Genomic DNA, 21,546 nt, shown 5'->3' on the forward strand with positions numbered 1-21,546 from the left:
TCTATATCCATTCCAGTTCTAACTATTTTCTAGAGTGATCACTAATAGTAATAGCAGAAAAGTAATCATCTACACTACGTTTGGCTCATTACTTGATCCCACAGCATTTTCTGATGGAAACAGGGATTTACAGAGAGGGAAAAAATCCATGCTTCTTAATGTTCTTTTGCCAAACAAATATAAAGGTCTCCACGGGCAAGGATTAACTAATACAAATATGCTTTCTGAGCAGCTATGGAAGAATTACTAATAAACATCATTATAGCTGAGCTCAAGATATTCAACCTTGTAAATATATCCTGTTGTAATTTCATTACAGTTGGCTGAAGCCCTAGGAGAAGCCAATGTTTCAACCTCTTTGTTCAAGTCTTAATGAATTACTGGAAAGTGGCTGATTAGAAAGCATTGAATCAGAAGGGGCTGCTGCATTCTGAATGTTACTCTCTTTGATGTTGTTTACCTCCCAAGTTGACTGATTTCCTTGGCCAAAAATCTTGGTACATGAAGCTGTGAACCTACTTTGCTGGGCCATTATATCGTAGCACAGGTCTGGAAGTCAAATGTGGTAGATAGCTATTTAGTGAATGTTGTAAGTGTTCACTGAAGCTCACACCTTAGAATAGGATTCTGCCCAGAAGTGGGACACAACTGTATTGTAGCTAAAGGGGATGCAATGAAAGAATTGGAGTGCCCAAGTAGAAGTTTAGTTTCTCCTTAGACTAGACACACTTTCCATACTTACTCCCTTACTTTTTTTCTGTTTGGTGGATCTGCTTGTTTCCTGCTTCTAGTTGCTTCTGAACTCAATGCCTCTTCAGCTGTCCAAGGCAGAGTCTTCCCTGTAATGTGTAATACCTGTTTGTGACACTCAGGCCACTGCATGCTGCTGGGTAAGAGCTTGGGCCTACACTATGTATCAGCATACACTTGAGCTTTCTCTTCCAGAGAGCTCCAGATTTTAGGTCATGAAACACGAGCCCAGGCATAACGGTTTAGGATGTGAGTGCATCTTATCTTGAGACTGGAGTCAGATCCTTGACTAATTCCTTGACAATGTAAACATATTCAAAGAAGTGGATGAAGTTTGAGTTATTGGTACTGTCTTCACAGTGGTTTAGCGTTGTTCCACTGCTTCCCAGAGCATACTTATGGGGCAGTCCCTCTGTGAGGATTCACATTTCCCAGCGGATCAGTTCCACACTGGGACGTTGCCTAAAGTAAACTCAAATAAGAGCAGTGATAAACTACATCCTGATTTTTTTCATCTCCATTAAACTAGTCTCATTTAACAATCTTTTCATTTGGTACATCACCTAAAATAACATAAAAGGAGCAGCCATTAACCACAAGGTTCCCCACTCAGGCAGTGGCAGATGAACACTAATCAAACTGTGTGGTTTTTTCAGTTGAACCTGTCTTCAGAGTACCCTTAACACAGCCTCTGCTCTCTTGTGGTGGAGAGGGGGGTTTAAAAAGTTGGCTTGCTTTGATTGAGGGTCTTTTCTTTAAGGATAACCTTGCAATATGATTAAATTCTTAAGCATGGCCTACACAGATAGGAGTGACCTATAGTTTAACGGTTGAGAGCTTTTGAGATGTCTCATTGGTAACGTGCCTTAGACAGATCCTCAATTGTATGTCTTCTGAAATACCGCGGAAGGAGAATCACAGCAGACTATGTTTTTACTTTAGTTACAATAGCCTCTGGATTATTTAAAATTAACCGGATAGGTTTAATTTGAAGAGGCAAGTATGCAGGCTAAGAATATTTGAAGCATGGTAATGAGGGCTGTAGCCAGGCCTCTTACGCTTTTGCAGAAGAAGATGGCGAAGGTTCAGAGGGTGCAAAGGAGGAGGAAATAACATGAAAGCTCGTTTTGCCAGACAGGTGAAGACTTATTCATGCTGGGAGAACCTCCAGCTGGGAAAATCCACGGTAGTTATAGCCGTTGTGCCACCAGAATAGAAAAAAGGGTTGGCTCAGAGAAGAGAATCTGGCTCAAAGAACTTAAAATAAATATCAGATGTCAGAGCTGTGACTTAATTGTTTAGCTAAGTAGATCATGTGAATTACACACAGATTGAGGACCTGTTTTTGCTTCTGTTGAAATCAAGGAGAACAGAATCAGGACATACTCTCCTTCCAGTGTCTTTCAGCCCTCAAAACTGTGTTACTTGAGAGTACGGCAGCTCCTAGAATAATTTCTTGTACCAGTCGGGAATCCAGAGAGCTGCTAGTACACAACTGCTTTGTGTTTTATTACTGTAGACATAAGCTAAGACTCTTAAGCAGAATGCATTTCTTTAGTTGCTGTTGGTTTTTATTTCAAAATTTGACATTCAAACAATGACTTCTGATACTCTAACCATGGAAACTGGAACTCCAGATTCAGACAATTTCAAAGAGATCCATTGGGACGTACATGTGTTTTCCTCTTTTTAATGCAGTCTCAGATCACAGCTCTGACAGTCTCAGAATTAGACCTATGCCCCAACTCAAAGACATTAGCTTATAAATATCGCCTTGAGAAACTGTAGTTCTGAAAGCATTGTAACATTATACCGAAATTTTTTTTTCTTAATGAACATGAGATGTTTGTTACCTTTATGAATAAAAGGAAATATTTTTTTCTCTTTTCATTACACTATTGCATGTTTCCTTTAGCGTTTTAAAATTCTCTATTAAATAAAAAAACCCCCATGTTTAATCATGAAGGCTTTGCAGGAGTGAAGAAACTATCAGAAAAAAGACAGTGGTAGCTGAAAACTTGAAAGAATTATTTAGTTATAAGCAAAATTAAATTACCTGGGCTGACTGACAATCTTACATTCAGGAAGAAGGGAAAGATTTTGGGAGAAGGCTTCACATGTGCAATTGAAAGTACATTTCCATTACCTGGCTAAGAACCTTCACATAGTTCTACTGACAGAGTGAAATATTGGTAGACAGGTGACAGAAAGAAAAATGTTTGGAAAGATCTACAGCCAATTTGCAGACTGATAGGTATTCCTACAAATTCTGGCTGGGTGATGAATGATTGTTAGTGCAGCTTGTAACTGATGACATTATAAATGAATGGAGCACAGAGAAATTACTTAGTATCATATTTCTGGACATACTCTGAAGATACCATGGGAAATATTCTCATTTATATAGGGTGATGTTTAGGTGCTGGTTTCCGCATTTACACTGCAAAGGGCATCAGAGGGTGGCAAGCACCAGTGTCCCCTGGCCAGCCAAGGTTCAGCCTCTCCAGGCTCATGATGACGATAATACCATTACTGCAGTCTTTCAACCAGCAACAAGGTGTGATTTATTTTTCTGAGAAATGAAAGTACAGTGTCTGAGCACTTAGTGAGCAATTATTTTCCCTTCACAAATGATGAGTTAAGCAAAGAATAATCAAATTTGGGGGTGTGAGGAGGAACATGATATTACCAGTGTTGAAGACTCTGAACAGTTCACAGCAGGCAACTACCCTCCCCATCCCCTGTCCACCTATCCTGACACTTCAGACGTGATTAAATGCTTCTTCTGTAGCTCAAGTGAGTTAGTTCCCTCCAGCCTCAGGTTATGTCCTTCCCACAGTTCAGTGCCCAGGCTTGGAGGAGCCAACTCTAGGGATAATCCCTTGCCCTTAAGAGAGTGTTGAACTGGAGGCTGGCAACTCCTTTCAGGCTGTAAATAGTCATTGCTCTGCTGAGGTGGCAAGGCCTCACTGGAATTACTGTTCATGCTGTTAGTTGTCTTCATAGCAACGATTGCTGCTAACTATTCCTGTCACTCCCTGTTCCCACTTGCAGCTTGGCAGAGACCAGTCAAGGCGAGGAGGCCGAGGGGAGCACAGGGAGGGGAGAAGGCAAAGTGCAGTGGCTGGGCAAGAGTAGGGCGTGGGCAGGGAAGAGTGGGGGCAGTGGCTGGCTGGGTCTTTTCTGTGGATGTGAACAGGTCTTTATCATCCTCCCACGACTACAAGTCAACCTTTTCTGCTGCTGAGACTCCTGGAGGGACGTAGTTAAAAATAGTTTTCCTCCATAGCTTCTGAAGAATTGACCTAGGTATGGGTGAAGGTAGGAATGATAAGTAGGTGTCCTTCTCCTGTGCCTTGTATCCTGTGTAGGTGCTGCAAGTGACACAAGATGAACACCAAATGCTTCTATGCCTGTTTGTCCTGCTTTTGTTCTCTTACTTCTGCACGTGTTTTCCAGCCTCCTCCCTTGTACTGTCACAGGTGCTTTCACTTTTCTATGGTATGGTGATGTGTATCAGAGGGAGTCGGAAACTGAGACAACATAAGCAACTGTGGTGTAACAAAGATGGTCCTGTAAGTTCAAGTTTGAAAGTTGGGTTACAGTGGAAAGAATTTCTGTATCCTTTCCAAGTAGCAGCATAGTAAAATGAAAAAGAGCAAACTCAAGTAAAGTTTGTATGTATTTGCTTTTTTTCTCTTACGTTTTGATTTTCTGAAAGTTTCAGTTGAAGAACTGATTTCACCTGAAACACAAAAAAACTAGAGACAAAAGTTTGTCTTAGAGGACTTTGTGTCGCTTCACTTCCCGTCATGCATGAAAGAAGGCAGTTCTCCCACAGGCTGTGATTGGGAGGGACTGTGTTGGCAAGAGTGCCATGATACTAGCTGTAATAGCACAGGAGCTTTGACCTGGGCACTCTGCTTTCATTATGTCCTGTGAGATCCTGTAGGGAGGTACAAGGATTATGGGACTAAAGTTCTTGCTTTCTTAAAAAAGAGGACAACCTTCACTTTCATTAACTTTCTACCACAGATGAATGGAGAGGAAACCGCAGCAGGGAAGAAAATAGAGAATTTTTAGTTTCCTTTGTAGAATGGAGTATGAGGTGCAGTTTCTCATACAAATGAGCACATAACGCCTTCTGAGGCAGCATCACAGTTGTGCTCCTGGCATTTTGGAAAGAGAAACTTGAAAAAAGTGAGCTGTTTTTAAAGTAATCTGTCTAATGATGTACACCGAAGTTTAATTACTTTTCATGGAAACAGCAGTGTTTTGCAATCTGAAACATCCAAAAAGGAGCTAGATAATGGCCATTCTTTTCATGAAAACCAGCTGAATCATTAGGATGGTACTTATGGATTTATTCTGTGCTAGAAATGTGGCAAGGAGTTTGAGATATTTAATTTGTAATCCCATGTACTCCTTTGTATTGTAGTAATAAATAAATTTATTTAATTCAGTAACTCTATTTAACAATTTGCAGGAAACAAAGAATGAGGGAGTTAGCAATAAAACACTATAGCAAAAAAAATATATTTCTTCTCATGGTTAAAGAGTGTGTTTTACCTGGCTTATCATCATATATTTACAAACTTGCATAGTTTTTATGTAAGACTTAGAATTTAATCAAAAGAACTCTGTGGGAGTGGGAGTAGTAGGGATTCTAGGAGACATTCCTCCCTCTTAGGTGTTCATAGGCCATGACCTAATGGGGCTAATAGCACATAGAACATAAATGAGATAGTTATTTGTTGAATTAAAGCTAGTATTTCAGACTTAGAATTGTATGGCTAGAACCTATTGGATTTATGAAATCCAGCCATCTGCTATTTCAAGCAACACATCCTAGAATCTTGTTCATAACGTTTTCAAAGAACTGGAATGTGCCTAGCTAATGTAAGACTTGTCTTTCCCATTTGTCACTTGGCAGAGATAAATAAATATCCCTTTCTTCTTGAAGAAAGTTCCAAGTCAACCTAGCCTTGCTTTTTTGAGTTACTATTTATATTATATTGTAATATGTACAGAATCTTCCATACTATTCATAACAGAGTGTTGCTAAAGCTTACTGCCCCATTGCTCAAATAAAGGCTATGCATCCAAGTGAAGTCAAGTGTCTAAAGTTAGTCATCTATTTTCTTGGTACCTACCTGAAGGTCTCTGTAATAATAATACAGCTGAAAATATTTGAGTCCAAAACCCTTTCCATAATTCCCTTGCTATTATATTAATGTGGTGTTGATGAGTGAGGGGGACTATGCAGCTGTCAGTGAGAGTGGAATTTGACCCTGGACACTGTACAAAGGCAGCACTTTGAACTATTTCAAGACTATTTTTAGAAATCTTAAAAATTTTTTTAAAAATATTCCATTCCCAAGGGGGAAAAACAAGAAATTTGAAATATTTCAAATCTACACCAAACTGTAGTGCACAGGTGTCAATTCATCAAACATGTTACAAGGACATATAAACATATAGTTCTGCAGACAAAACCAAGGCATTCTGAATTAGGAAAGCAGTATGCCTTTACTCTTTATATGTTTTTTAATATGTTCATTTTCTCACTTTACTACAGTTTGTAGAAGGTGTCCTTATCTGTTTTTATTGCCAGTTTTAGGAACTCCTTTGTACAATACTTTGTATATTTTTTAAAATGTTCAGTATTTGCAATATTGCAATTTTGGCAGAACCAAATAGATTGCAGTTACTCCCTTGTGAATGCCCTGTGAATATTAATCTCCCTGGGTTTAAGGGAGCATATGTATATAAGGCTTACAAGGGTGAGTAAGAGAGATATGACATAGGTGAGTAGAGCCTCTGGGATAAGAATGAATGGTTGGCACTACCTGTGAGGGATTGGCAGAGGGAAGAGAGGAAAAAAATAGAAATTGTGACTAAATGCCAGACTGAGATTTTAGAAGTTGGTGCTTCCTTTTATGCCCATCTTTAGCACGTTTAAGAATTACACTGATTTTTTTAATGTAGTGCTCTTGCCAGTGGTGACTGACATGATAAACTTTATTAGCTGTAATGAAAGCAGACCTTGTCAGGCTTTCTCTTTGGGGTCATACCATTGTAATTCTAAACAGACTGATGTCACAGCCCACTTTATTGCACAAGTTCCTGTTGAATGCTACAGAATAAAGACTTTTAATTTTATATGTGTAACACCAGATACTGTATTCATAACTGAAGTTGGGAGAATTTGAGGATATATCAATTACTCAGTGTTTAAAAGGAGTCTTATTTGCCGTGCTCACATCAGAAATAAATATATTACTGAAATGAATATCAGGAAGAGTAAATGTTCAGTCACTAGTTTAAGTATCCTTAGAAGCATCATTTCAAACCTGGTCAAGTAAATAAGCATGGAAGCATTTATTTGACATGGGAGCAGAACTAGCATTTTAGGACTTACTTGACTAATGAGGTACAATCATATATCACAATGTGTATTTTGAATATTCTCTATAAATAAAGTTGAAATACTGAACAAAGGTTTTATGGACAGCAAATAAATCCAAAGAGATTAGAATACTGTTTATGTCTGCTCTTGGAGGAGCAGAAGATAAATTGACAAAGTCATTCATTATGAATTCTTAATTGCACTCTACCTGTAACCCTTAAGCTCTAGAGTACACTTTGTATTGTGAGAACTGAAAGGGCTCCCGTTAGATAGAGTAAATGTGGAGACCAGTAAACTCTGCTGTTAGAGCAGAAAGGTATGCATGAGAACATTCAGCATATTCTACATTCAGTAGATGGCAGTGGTATGCAGTTGTAGATTAATTCAGGATTTTCTCTTGAGCAGACATTCTCATCTCTGTGAATCCAAGCAGCATTGATTTAGGGGTTTATTTGAGGCTTTTTTTTTTTTTTTTCCAGAAAATACTAAGACACCAGATAATTTTTCACCTGCTAGAGCAGACAGTGATAGAAATTGCAAAAAAAATTACTAATTTATTGTAATCTTCAGCACTTGGAAGAATCTCGTAAGTTTTTAATTTCAAACAGTGGTATTGCATACAGAAAGGAAGGAATGCATCTGTCTGGACCATTGACTCATTTTCCATCTATGGCCTGTGGAACTTAGTATGTACACATCAAAGTCTCAAAATAAAAGTATTCAGTAAGTGGGAACTGTGTGTGTTACTTAATAGAAGTAGTAACACAATGACGTCTTGGAGTACTGTGCACAGAAATAGATATTTTCCCTTGTCCAAAGGAATGAATTGCAGATCAGTTGGGGAGAAGCAGTGTGTGTGTGTCTAAGCAAACAAATTACTAAGACAATTAGAAATTATTATAAAGCTTTTAATTATGGAAAACTGGAAGAGGAAGAACAAAACAAAAGCAAAAATACAGTTTATGTGGTAGAAACCACAGATGAGGAGGCTAAGAGAATTAAATTACATCATTTAAGTAGATATTTTCTCATATGGCAGTTATTTCTAACACAAATAATAGAAAATGTTTAATGATTTATGATTGTTAATGATGGAAGGAGTTGCTCTCTGTTGCACAAAGCAATGTTTTTTCTTGCCTCCCTGTGGGAAACTGCAATAGAAAATGCATTAAATATATCAGTCTGTGAACTGAGTTGTAAGACAACCACAAATTTGTCCTAAGGATTTTGAGCACTCTTGGACAGACCCCAGAATCAATTGGTGGTCCCTGAGTAGGGAATACAAATGTCACACATTTTCAACAAAGAAAGAACTACATACTCTTTCTCTGCTGCATCAGACACCGCATGAGGATCCAAAGAAACATTTCCATCTATATTAATATGGCTATTGTTTGCAGAACAAAAAGTAATACCATTCTGGTAGCAATGGAATATGAGCATTAAAAAAATAGCATTTCCAGCATAGCCAAAGTTGCTGGAAATCCTCAGTTTTGCAGGTAAGAACTTTGTCCAGCCATGGGCCCAGAAGTAAGACTTTTGTGCAATCTGGTCACAGCCAAAGTATAATAATAAAAGTAGGAAATTAACACCTTTTAATTGGTCAGGGTACTGAAGAAGGCAGTATATGTTAACTGATTCAACTCGGCTTAACGTCATCTGCTGCTGAGGGCTGTGTTAGGAGCCATTCTCTTGAGCACCATGAAACCACGGTGTGGCAAATGCCCTAGCCAGGGAGTGGGATTGACTCCTTGTGACAGCTGCCCAAATATTTCTGTCTACATCTATCAGGAGTATCTGGATCAGGTTTCTAGGTGCATGCTTCAAGCTCCACTTATTCGCAGGGTATTTTACCATGTGATTCCCATGTATGACACAGTAGTCAAACACCTATGCTTTACTCAACATCACACCATACTCTTACCAAAACGAGTGTTAACAGTTTTTTCTCCACTAGGATGCCTTATTGTTGCACTGTTTTCTATTTTAATTGTTGATTTTGAGCAAAACTTGTTTGCCTTTTTTTTAACTGGGGCTGTACATCTCTTCCTAACATTTGTAGAAATCACTACATATGTAAATTAAGGCATACAGGGGAAGGATGGTTTGAGTCATTAAGGTTCTGAATATCTTTTGCGTGTTTTTTTTAAAGCACTGCTTTTGTAAAGATTTCATGTATTTTTAAGACAATTATGCTGAAGATACTTTCATCCTGGCATTGCAATGTCATTCCATTCACTCATGTTTCTAGTATATCACTTTACTTGGGTATTTTTCTCTTCTTTCTGTCTATTTTCATCTCTGTTGCTCAAGTTCTTCTGACACCTTATCAATTTCTTTATGAATTTACATTTGAAAGATTTTACTATCACTTTTATCACCATACATTTTATTTTTCTGTAAACTAAATTCCTCTTGACATTGCTGAATGTATGCAAACCTATTACTATTGGTGTTTCACCTTGTAGTATTGTCACAGTAGACAAGGGTTGCCATCTTTAGGCACTGTGGGGGGTTTCTAGTAAAGAAAAGCTCCATCCAAATAAATGGGACTTGTCTATTTTAACAAGTACTCAAGACAGTTTTGCTGACAGTGTTCCAATATTTGCAGAAGCATGATATTTCAACCACTGCAAGATTTATTCCTGTACTATGAAAAAATACAGCCTTTGTTTAAGTTGAAGCTTTGGAGAGGCTTGTCCTCCTAAATGTCACCTTTAATTAAAACTTTATTAACACATACTGTGTTGTAAGCAGGTTCATAACATGAAATGATCTTTGAAAAAAGATAAAATAATCACATGCTATTTTCCTGTTAAAACAACATTTTTGGAAGCCTGCATCTGGATTTATAATAGAAGACTCAGCCGCATCTCATTGCTGACAGTTTTCTTCTGCCATTTTACAGACAGAAAGAAGAAAATACACAATAAAACATTGGTTTTCTAAATGCAATAGTTATAAAATAACTTTAAATGAAACAGTGGGAATTAAGTTTTTCCTAAGATTGTATCTATGACAGTTGTGCAAAATCTGGATTAATCTATATTAGACTAGGAAAAATTGATTATAAAGTTGGTAATGCAAGGTCTTCTGAAATGTATTGCTTTGCATTAAAATAAATTTAGCTTGAAAAGGATTATAAAGTAAAAGAAAATATGACTAGGAAAGAAGAATAGAAAGCAAAGAAAGAAGGGTAATTCTAAAGCATTGCCCTTTCTGAAGAACAGACAATTACATTAACTCAAAATGGCTTTACTACAATGAATAAAAAACAGATCAGGATCATATAACCATTATATGATATAATCAGATGCATTACCATTGCTATTGACTATATTTTGGACTATGTATCATATTGTAAAATAATTTCTGTGAGGTTATAATCATTTGAACTACCTAACTCTGTTAAGTAACTTCTTGAAGTGCAGAACATAAAAATGAGAAAAGCCTGTTATTCCATCATGTGACATATCATTTCAAGGAATGTTGTACAAAATAACAGTGGATATTCTGAATTAACAATGGATATTCTGGAATATTGATAATTATTAAACCTGGCTAAAGATGCCAGGCTTTAAATACTGTAGTTGAAGTGTGTTGTGGAGAGCACTTTAGCATCTGCTGAATCTGACAAATATCATTTAGGTGGCAGACAAAGGTGTAGTGATAACTAACATAATTTCTGGTTTTATATTCTGTAGGATATGCTTACGTTTTCCTGAAACATTTACCTGCCATGGAGAAGTTTTCCCTGAATGGTTTAAGAGTTGATTTTTTTCCTTATTTTTTTTAGTAATTGAGGAAAAATTGCTTTGTATTTTATTGGTTTTTTTTTTTTTTTTAGATGCAGGAATATTCTTACAAAAGAGAAGATTATGATTCTTCGCAAAGACCTTTTTTTTCTTACATAGAAAGATTAAGGCGCTTGGCCAAGGAAGCAGAGTCTGAGCTCTGCTACTTCACATTTTCTGTGCTTGCCTACAGTATAGCCTGCTATGAGACATTGTGGATCGCCCTAGTGTAGACCCGGACTAGGCCAAGATTATGGAGTAATTTTTGCTGTCTGATTTACACTGCTTCTCTGAATAAGCTAAAAATAAGCAAAGGCTGCCTGTTGGGAGCATAAACAAATTGAGATCTTGATTTTTTCTGCCAAGGTGCTACCACCTGAGGATATGGAGTTTTCATGCTCCAAGCCAACAAACTGTTGTATGGATTTGGCTTATTTCAGTGCTGCGAGCACAGCTCTTCTTGTTATTTATACTACAGCAGGACATGAATTTTCCAGGCACAATTATGGTGACATGCTGCTGGAGACAGTGCAAACACAAGGTAAAAATCAGCACCTGCTGTCACAGCTTTGCAGTCTGAACAGACAAAACACAGAGAGACCGAAGGCACAGAAAGGTGAAAAGCCTGATCCAAGGTGAAGAAATGATGCCTTATATTGCAGGTTAAGCATATGCCTGAGCCCAGGACTGTGCCTTATTTAGTCTTCTACCTCTCTGTAATTGTGTCCAAATTAGTGAAAAATTAAACATTCGTGTCAGCTACTAGGTGCTGAATAACAACTGAAAAGTGCACAGAATAATTTCTGGGGAATTAGCTTAACAACAGTGATTTAAATCAACTTTGGAAAGTTTACAACAAAAAGAAAGAGTGGGGAGCTGGAGCAGCTGTTGCTCACTGCTTTTTAGCTCAGACCTTGCTAGCTCTCCCCATCATCCCATTTATCCCAGCATGGGATAAAACTCAGGTAGGTCCAATCATCTTTTACCTGAAGCCTTGAGACCTTCTGTGAAGTGTCACAACTTGAGAAAATTAACAGTATGGATGGTTTAGAACCAAATTTGTGGTATAAACTTAACCATTCTGTCCATGCAGCAGAGCTGGAAAACCCTCGAAATTTGTCTTGTCCCTAGATTTTTGCCATAAATATTCATAGTATTTTAGACAGCAGATCTAGTAGCAGATCTGTCCTAGCACCATTTAATAGTTGTCCATGGCCATTGCTGTCTGTGGAAGGAGCATAGGATGGACAGCATTTTGCCCCAGATGAGTAATTATCTAAGGACACACACAGAGGTCCTAATGTAAGTAAGAAAGAAATCCTTGGATTAAGATTATTTTTGATTATAAATTGAGATTATACCCAGGATGAAGCCAGGGTCAATAGCACAAGTGCCTTCTGGCTCAGAGGTACTCTCTCTGGTGAGCAGTGCAGGTTTGGTAAGCCTGGGCACAAGAATGCCACAGTCCGAATGTTCTCCCAGCAGATTAAAAACAGTTACTCTATGCCATGGGATATATACTGGCTGTATTTTACTAGATTGTGTATCACGGTCTTGAGGCAAGAATGGATTGAATAAACTCTCCCCACTCAATATTTCCTGTTCATGTGGGTTTCACACTTAAAGCATTTTATTCTTTCATTTTCCTGTGTCTTTTGTATTTTTGCCCAGTGTGACTTTCAAGTGTTTTTATTTTAGTAGTGCTTTGCCAATCTGTCTTATTATATTCATGTTTCTGCTTTTCCTTTGTGAAATTAATATGTCAAAGGAATTTAACTTTGCCTTGTGAGGATGTGAGCATACATTGTGAGAATGGATGTTAATGTCTCCATCTTAATAGGTGATAGCTGCCATGTGAAATATGACTGGAGCAACTAAGAGCTTGTTAGAAGCCAGGAAAAGCTAGCATAAAGGTTTTGTCATGAGGATTTTTCACTGCCTTATAAAAGCATCCTGTGTGGACTTGGAATCCTGCTTCTGGCTGCAGTGTGATCTGATTGGGAGTCAGTGATACATATTCTATTCAAAAAAGATGTTCGTCAGTTTGATTGAAATACTACAAGTCCTCAGCCTCGCAGTGGTATACAGATAGGAGGGCTTGGCTATTCAGGCAGAGTTGCCAGTGGACAGAAGTGTTCCAGTAACCTGTGCTGCCTGTGATTTTTATACAAATGAGCCTAGGTTGTCATTGTGGAGGGGTAGGGGCTCACTGATTGTGTTTTACCAAGCAAATATACTGTACTATTAAGAAAACGCACGCTTGAAGAAAGCTGAAACGCGGGCACATGTTGAAAAGCTGATTGCTGCCTGGAGGGATGGCAGCCGCAGCAGGGGAGGGAGCAGGCATGCAGTCAGTATCATTCAGTCACTTTCCAACACACAACTGACCTAGTTTTCCCTATTGGGACGGACATAGCGGGGCTGGTGTGAATCTTGGGCTGATGTAGGTTACTCGTGGGAAGTAGGCCCTGCAGCGTTCCTTCTCAGGCTTACTGACAGGGCTACAGCTGCAATTTTATACTGGCAATGCCTAGCTCCTTGCCTGAGCATCAAATCCTTTATCCTGTTTTACCTTCTGTGCATTTCGGGGTGGGGTTTTGGCTGTATACTGTATTAAAGACTTTTCCTAAAGAACCGTATGGGGCAAAAGGTGGTTACTGTTCCCTTAGCAAATACTATAGACTTCAAAAGGAACTGGGTCTAAATGTTCTCTGTCAGAGCAAGAATGCCTGTTCCTAGCCCAGCCTTCACCAGGCATTGGTTATTTGTCAGTACTGGTCCACTTGAGGCGTCCCATTCAAAACTCACCCGGATTGTTTCACTGTTTTGGCTTTTCATATGCTTCATTCTGTGTAATTTTAAACTACTTAACATTTCATGTCAGTGAAATTTTAAGTTTAATGTAGAAGGGGTGATAGTTCATTTGCAATAAGGAAACAAATTAAGTTTATGTCAGTTAAAACTGAGATTTTTGAGGAATGTTAAGTAAATTAGGTCCCCTAATCTTGCTGCATTGCAGTAAGACTTGGGCATTTTAGCTTAAAATCCCAGCCTAAAAATACACTCATGTGACCTCTGAGAAACTGCCTAAAGCCAGTGGTGAGAATTTATCTTGGTAGATAACCAACATCTTCCTATAGTATGAGAGGAAATTTGCTCATTTCTGAGCTAAATGTTAATTCAGACTGGGAATTGAAAAAAAAATGTAGGAGAATACAAAGATTTAAAATGACATAAGTTGTAAGGAAATATTTTTAGTGAATAAGTATGTTTAGCTGCAGGTCCTAATGCTGAGAATTAATCAAGTTCCTTGTATTATTGCTAAGAAAGGTATTTCTTTTGAATTTAACATTACATGCAGCTGTTATGTACAGTTACTGTCTGCAGTAATAACTGCAGTTACCCAAGAATTTTTTAATACAGCTTTTCAGTGGAAAATTTATGAGACTGAAGGGAAATGTACTAGTTCAGATAATATTTACTTGCATCAAAAGTTTCTGCTGTAAGCCAGAGGCAGCTTCCCATTGCAAAAAAAAATAGTATAGTTTTTGTGTTAGCTCCAATTTCTCTTCTGCCTGATTCCTTTGGCTGTTCTGACTTCTACTTTCTCTGCTACTTTTTGGAAAAAATACCATATATGGAAAGGGACTATTTTAAAATTCACAGCAGTTTTCACAGGAGAGGAGTACTATTTTTTGACTAATAGTGCAATAAAAATATGCGTGGCCCATATCTATCTTAGGCAATCTATAGGAGACTTTTCAGGTACTTGTTATTTCAAAACCCAAAATACGGTATTTGGTTTGTATTTATCTAGGTATTTTACATAATTTATTCATGTACTCAAATAGATGATAATGTATTTATGTTATTTATGGTCTTTCTAAAATTATAGCCGAACTCAGACCTAAGATGTGCAGAAGTGATTCTCAGAAAATCTGATAGTGTGTGTTGTAGGATGACCATTTGATATTAATCTGTGAATTACCTGAAACATTTCACAATGTTGTTTACACACACACACACAACTATGAAAATTAATTTCAGAGTTAATTTGGGAAGCTATTTGGTCTCTTTACAGTAGACATCTTGGCATATTATGCTTTCAGGGCTTTTATTGTAATTCCTGTACTACATAGATACATTTTTTTTCTTCTCTCCTCAGAAATTTTCCCAAGAGATTCCAGTCTAAAAGACAAGTTCATAAAACATTTTACAGGTAAGGCAGCTACTTGTTCCTACATATGCATATTCTATGTAGCTTTTTTTGAGGTTCTGCACCAAGCTTAACAATTGTGAAGTTAAATTTGCATATTTTAGGACTAGAAACTTTTAAAAAACTCTGATTACGTTGAGGTTTGAGTCTCTCTTTGAATAATCTAGCCTAAAATAACTTTCAAAACATGGTAAGTTATAACATCATTTAAAACTTATTGTTTCATTTTTATCATCCTATTGTTGCTTACCATATTTATTTTCAAGTTCACTAATTTTAAAACTTCTCATTGGACTGCACATACTTTTCAGAAACAGACCTATGTGGCCATGTAAGTTTGCACTGTATCAGGGAAATACTTTTTGTTTTCTGTCTCATGATGTATACATGTGGATGCTTATTTTAACATGCAAAACAAATAGAACAAGGGAAGATTAAATCAGTGTAAATGAAACAGAAAAATAATTTGCTATTTCAAATATGAAAGTTTATTATGATTACAGTCAAGTACTTACTTGGAAACTCAGGTGGAGTTGTATAATACACTTACCTTTGGGACCCTGTTTTGTAACTACTGGGAAAAATACTGTACCCTCTGAATATGTGCAAAAACAGTTGCCAACAGCAAGATTCTTGCATTGATTCTTTACTCTCCAGTTCCAAATGTTCTGTAATTCAGAAAAGTGAAGGTCTCAGACTACGACACTGCAAATGTGTTGGTGATTTTCAACGTTATTTGGATTAGTGAAACTAAAAACTAGAGAAATAGTTGGCAGTTGGAGCATGAAAAAAGAATTGGAAATAATAATGCATTTCCTCTTTGCTGGAAAATTCAGACAGTCCTTGGCAAGAAAGGAAGGAATTCGTTGTCTCTTTTGCATGGGGGTGATGTCCTCAAACCTTTAGGATAAGCATAGCTTGAAGGATTTTTTACCAACTGCTAACTGCAGCCTAACAGCATCTACAGGAAACGTGCCACGCCCAGCTGGCCCTTCACTCTTCTAGTAAACAAGAGTAGTTATGAACCTTACTATTTTTAGTCCATATGAGAAAGAAATGAAAGGAACGTATAGATTCCAACTATGCTATCCTGTGTAGCACAGGAATACTGAAAATTCCTCTCCTGGGGAGGACAGACAAGAAAGGCTTGCTTATATTAATATTTAATCCATTTCCTTTTCATTTTTAACTTTGGAAAATGCTCAGCTACCATAAAAAGCTCAACATAAGAATCTGGGGAAGCTAAATAATGAATACAGAACAAGTTTTGTTACTCAAAAACAACAGTGGAAAACAACCATGCGTTTTACAGAAGGTATTTTGAGGAAACTAAATCATAGGAAAGAAAAAGAGTAAAAAATACCTGAAGGCCTGTTTCTGGAGCCATTCATTAAATTAATAGTCCTTTTCTGTGTGAGTAGTTGCCATCAAAATTGCTGAAATTATTTGACTAACATTACCTGGAATGAATAAGAAAAGCAACTTCATTCCGAAATTCTTGAAGTTTATTTGTTGGCTCAGAATTTCTGCCTACATCTTTTTTTTTTTTTTTTAAATTATGTCCTTAAGATCTTCAGTGATAGGTTTTTCTGCCTGTTTGTTTTTTTTTTTTTTTTTTTTTTTCTTTTCCACAGCTCTATTAGGTCCTGTAATCCTCAGGCGTTTTCTTAAAATACAGCCTAACTATGTTTTTCTTGATTCTGTTCAAATCATAATCCTTTTTCTATCAACCTTAGTTAAGTAAACTGTTCAGATATAGTCCTTACCCGTTCAAGAGTTAGAACATCCTAAACTAATGAAGTTGTGAAAAAGAGAAGGGGAAATCAACATTATCTTTACAGTCCATTATCTTTACAGTTTCAGGGTTAAGAAAATTATTATACACTTCTAGTATGCCAAGAATAGTAGACACATTTTAAAGCCAAATATGAACCATATGTAACAGTCTTTGACTATAGCAAAAATCATAAATAATCTTGTGAATCATAAAGCTATCTATCAATTCAGCTTGAAAAGCCAGCTGACACAGAGTGCTCTGTAAGGCACAAATAAAATTAACAGCCTATTTTTGATGGCAAGGAAAAGTACTAGAAAACCATATATTAACTGAAAGGGCATGGAATTTGTTTAGTGACAAAAACTGATCTTATCTCCATATACCTTGGATAATTTCAAATTATGTATTTTCTCTTGAGCCTAATGACTCACTCATAAAAAATGGCAACAATCTTCCAGTTCAAAGTTGCAAAGGCTGCTTTGTCAGTTTGTTGAAAAGCTTATTTGTGGCTGACAAATCTCATGAAATCCACATATTATTGTAAAATATACCTAATGTTCAAGTGTGTGCGCTGTCACAGAGAGGAATCTTCTCTCAAGCTTTTGGTAGTTTGGCTCTACTATCCATAGAGAATTGGCTTGGTATGTTTTACCAGGGTGATAAACCACCTTTCAAATTGTGAAATAAGTAATTTTTGCCTTGGAATGCTTGCTGCCTTCCTCTGACAGGAAAGTTAGTCAACACAGCGTGCTTCATATGGATTCTTCTGTAGCATTGCTTGAAACAAGCTGTTCTTATTCAGGCTTCCTATTTGTGCTGAATTTAGAGAATGCAAGTTAAATTTAGTCTTGTTCAGTTAGTGTCAATTTATGTCAGTGTTTTCTGTCCAAATCACAGGAAACATCCCCAGCTGTCAGTGGTAGTATTGCTAAGCAGGTTACATGATGCAAATATTACATTTTTGCTCTCCATTTCAACTTGGATGCCATCAATAATACCTTCCCAGGGCCATCAGCGGTTACGGAAGGGCTCTTTGGCAACTTGTTACCTTTGAGCCATGTTTTGGAGACCAGTAGCTATATATTCTTATCAAATATTTATGTGGGCAGATGACTGTATATCCAGAGAAGGGAGCACAGGCTGGAAGAACAAAGACACAGCACCGCTACACCATGGGCACACAGGGATTTGCCTCGCCCAAATGTTGAAACACATGCTGCCCTCTGCACATCTGCACCCTTTCTTGCTAGGACTACTTTAACAGGAGATCATGTTCCTAGATGTTATTCAGCTGTCATTTTTTTTTCCTGAACACCCACACTGTATATTAAGAACTTCATAAACCATCTATGTGCAAATTAGAAGCATTAGTACATGAAACCACTTCATCTTTCCAGGGCTTAGAAACTCATATTTGCTTAAAATGTTGCTTTTATTTATCTTTAGAAATAATATGCACATTCCATCTACATTATTCCTTCTACATTAGACTACTGAGGACTACTGACAAGCAAACTAAATTCTGTTGTAGTTGCACTATTCTATTTTTCACCATATAAGAAATTTTACTGTTAATTTTGAATTACTGGAATTTTGAGGCTAAGCCAGTCCATCATTTCCAAGGGCCATTTTCCCATTAATCAGATCATGAGCGTAATAGCATAGCAAGAGTGCATCATAAGTGTTTAAGGTGTAGTAAAGGACTAAATGTAATTCTAGCCAAAAAAACCTGAACTTAATTTTATGTGTTTCTGTCATTCATTGAAGCTGCAAAGCAGTGACATTGAAAGCATGTGGTTAACTCCTGCTTACTTTCAAACAGGACCAGTCACATTTTCATCAGAGTGTAGCAAGCACTTTCATCGACTGTATCACAACACAAGGGACTGCTCAACGCCAGCCTGTAAGTAGTAATTAAAGTGCTTTGTAATGCTAGCTGTGATACTCGTTTAAAAGCAACCTACTTTTTCTACTCAGTGTTTGATGTGCTGGTCCTTTTGTAACTGTTGCTCTTTACTTTAGCACTATACTACAAAATATACCCAAGTTGTTCTAATATACAAAGATTTTCTATTAATGCACTTGCAATCAGTTGCATGTAATGGAGTTCCTTCAAAGTGAGACTAACATAAATGAAATGAAAACTACACTCTGAAAAACCAGTCAGGCAGAGGGCAGATATGAAGCCCTATGCAGAGGGCAGATATGAAGCCATATTCTCCTTCCTGCTCCTTTTACCTCTACTTATTAACTTGTACAATAAGATAAAATCTGAACTATTCTCTACCTTCTCTTAACGCTCAATAGTATGGTTATATCTTGGTTTTTTAGTGTATTTCAGTTTGTGATGATAATTTTCTATTATATGTGTATTGTTAAAGAACATTAGATCACTTAATTCGTCATTTCTGTTATAGATACATGGAGTTCTTATCAAACAATATTCCAGTATGACATCCACAGAAGTTTTGCTTTAACACAGCCTGAATGTAATTTTGTCAGAGAGATTGAAAAATAAAACTGTCCTAAGATGTTATTAAACAGATAAAACAAACAAACCAACCAACCAAACAAAAAACCCAAACAAAATGGAAATCCCTTAAAAAGAAGTTACTTCAGCATTCTCTAGTGCAAGGGACAATTAAAATAAAGTGAGTGGAAAATAAGCAATACCATTTAGTTAGAAAAGGTGAATCTCGTTAGTGATGTGTGAGCACAAACTGTGGACCAAGGTGCTTTGGAAATTTTTCAGGATTTAACATGAAAAAACAATGACACTTCTTGTCTGCATCACTTGGAAAGTTGGTAAGCACTTTTTGTGAGCAGCTGAGATACTCTCTTACCAAAGCTCAGCACCTCAGAGGATCTGACTTTTGAAAGGGACTGGAGCGGCCCTCGTCTCCATCCACCCTTACACTGATCAGAAGTTGGAATGTAGAAATCCATGGCTGATCCTCAAAAGATATACATATAGCTTTGTAAGTACACATATGAGTAGGCTAGACATATATCTATTACATGCTGCATAACAAAAATACCATGCATGTTGCACATTGCATGTTTTGATACATGGATCCAGATAATATGAGTATTATTTGGACTCCCCTGTATTGCCTGAGTGCTTCACTTTATTTATGAAGAAACACAATCATAATATTTCTCTTCTAATTCAATAGCTTTTCTCTAAATTTAAAAACAAGATTGTGGTTAGGACTCTGTGAAGAACTGATTTTTATGTTCAACTATGAAAATAAAATGTAAAATAAAAAATGCAATTAAAACAAAACCACGGGTTTTTTTCTCCTTTATGTCAATGAAACCCAAAGCAGACAATGAGTTTCAGTCAGCCTGAAATGTTCTGTTCATCTAAAAAGGAGAGCTATATCCTCAGAACTGTCTCTACCTTATCCAGCACTCAGGGTTTAGAATAGCTATCAAGGCTGATCATAGCCAGGCTGTCTTTCTGTCTCTTTAGAGGGGTTTGATATTTTCTTTCAGGGACACCTTAGCCACTATAGGATGTCTGAGGATGAGTTACTTCCTCTCTTGCTGACATGGTTATATTCTGTACAAACATTCCCTGAAGAACTGAACCCAGGTTAGCAATCAGTCTCTTGCTGTTTGGCACAATTTCTATTAAGTTTTATTAAAACACCTATTAAGCAAGAGAAGAAAATTGCACCTAAGTATTTCTTGTTACCAAATAGTTAGATCTTTCCATCAGAAAGGATGGCAGTGGCTCAGGGGCCACTTGAACCAAGTGGTTGTTTGAACCAAGGGCACCAGAGAGAGAGACAGGAAGTGGAGCACTAGTATTTCTAGTCTAATGATTAGGAGATGTACTTAGACACGGAAAATATGGATTTCCATCCATGTTAATACTAAGTGGAACAATTAAAAGTTTAAAAGAGCCTGAACTCAAACTACCTCATAGTCTGCTGGTTAGAATAGCCTCCCAGTTAATGAGTTAAATTTCTTCAAGTAAAGTTGGGAGTTGAACCTGGACTTCTACATCCTAGGAGGAAACTACCTGGTAGAAAATTAATTTCTACCATCACTCACATTTCCTCTAGAGTCCTGGCTAGGATAAGGTACAATCTAATTTTGCATCTTGCACACATAATTTCATGATTTTCCATCAGAGAATGGTTTCACTGTGTAGAGTGTCTGAAATTCTAGTACAAACTCTGCATTTAATTTTATGCAGTTTTTTGAGGGTATCTGGCAACTGAGATTCATTATTGCTGTGGGTAATTTTGTTTTATAGATTATAAAAGGTGTGCAAGGTTGCTAACGAGATTAGCAATGAGCCCTTTGTGTACACAGTCCTAGGATGTTTGCTATGTAAGTATCATTTTTCCCACTCATTTTCTTATTTGTTGAATGGTCTAGTGATTTACTTCACACTTGTACCTTGTTATCAGGCGTGGCGTACAGAAATGTGGTATTAACAGAGTGCATCAATGTGCAGCTCTGGCATTGCTGTAAGGACTGACCAGCTCCTCATGGAAATACATAGAAGCACAGATACCTCTGATAGGCCCCACTGTAATTTCCTACAAGTCACTTGTGGCACGGTAGTCCAAAATTGTGCACTGGG

General features: G+C 37.2%; 1 protein-coding gene across 1 annotated transcript in view; it reads left to right on the forward strand.

The window, feature by feature from the left end:
* Nucleotides 1–21,278, forward strand: part of ALKAL1 (ALK and LTK ligand 1) — a gene marked incomplete at both ends in the record, with an annotated part of 33,410 nt that extends 12,132 nt beyond the window's left edge. Inside the window, 3 exons of the mRNA XM_082320507.1 lie at nt 15,119–15,172; nt 18,769–18,849; nt 21,214–21,278. Coding sequence (XP_082176633.1) covers nt 15,119–15,172; nt 18,769–18,849; nt 21,214–21,278 — 200 coding nt within the window. The remainder of the gene's footprint in view (nt 1–15,118; nt 15,173–18,768; nt 18,850–21,213) is intronic.
* Nucleotides 21,279–21,546: the final 268 nt, after the last annotated feature.

Source organism: Platalea leucorodia (genome assembly GCF_965183815.1).
Source record: "Platalea leucorodia genome assembly, chromosome: 1".
NCBI classification, from domain to species: Eukaryota; Metazoa; Chordata; class Aves; order Pelecaniformes; family Threskiornithidae; genus Platalea; species Platalea leucorodia.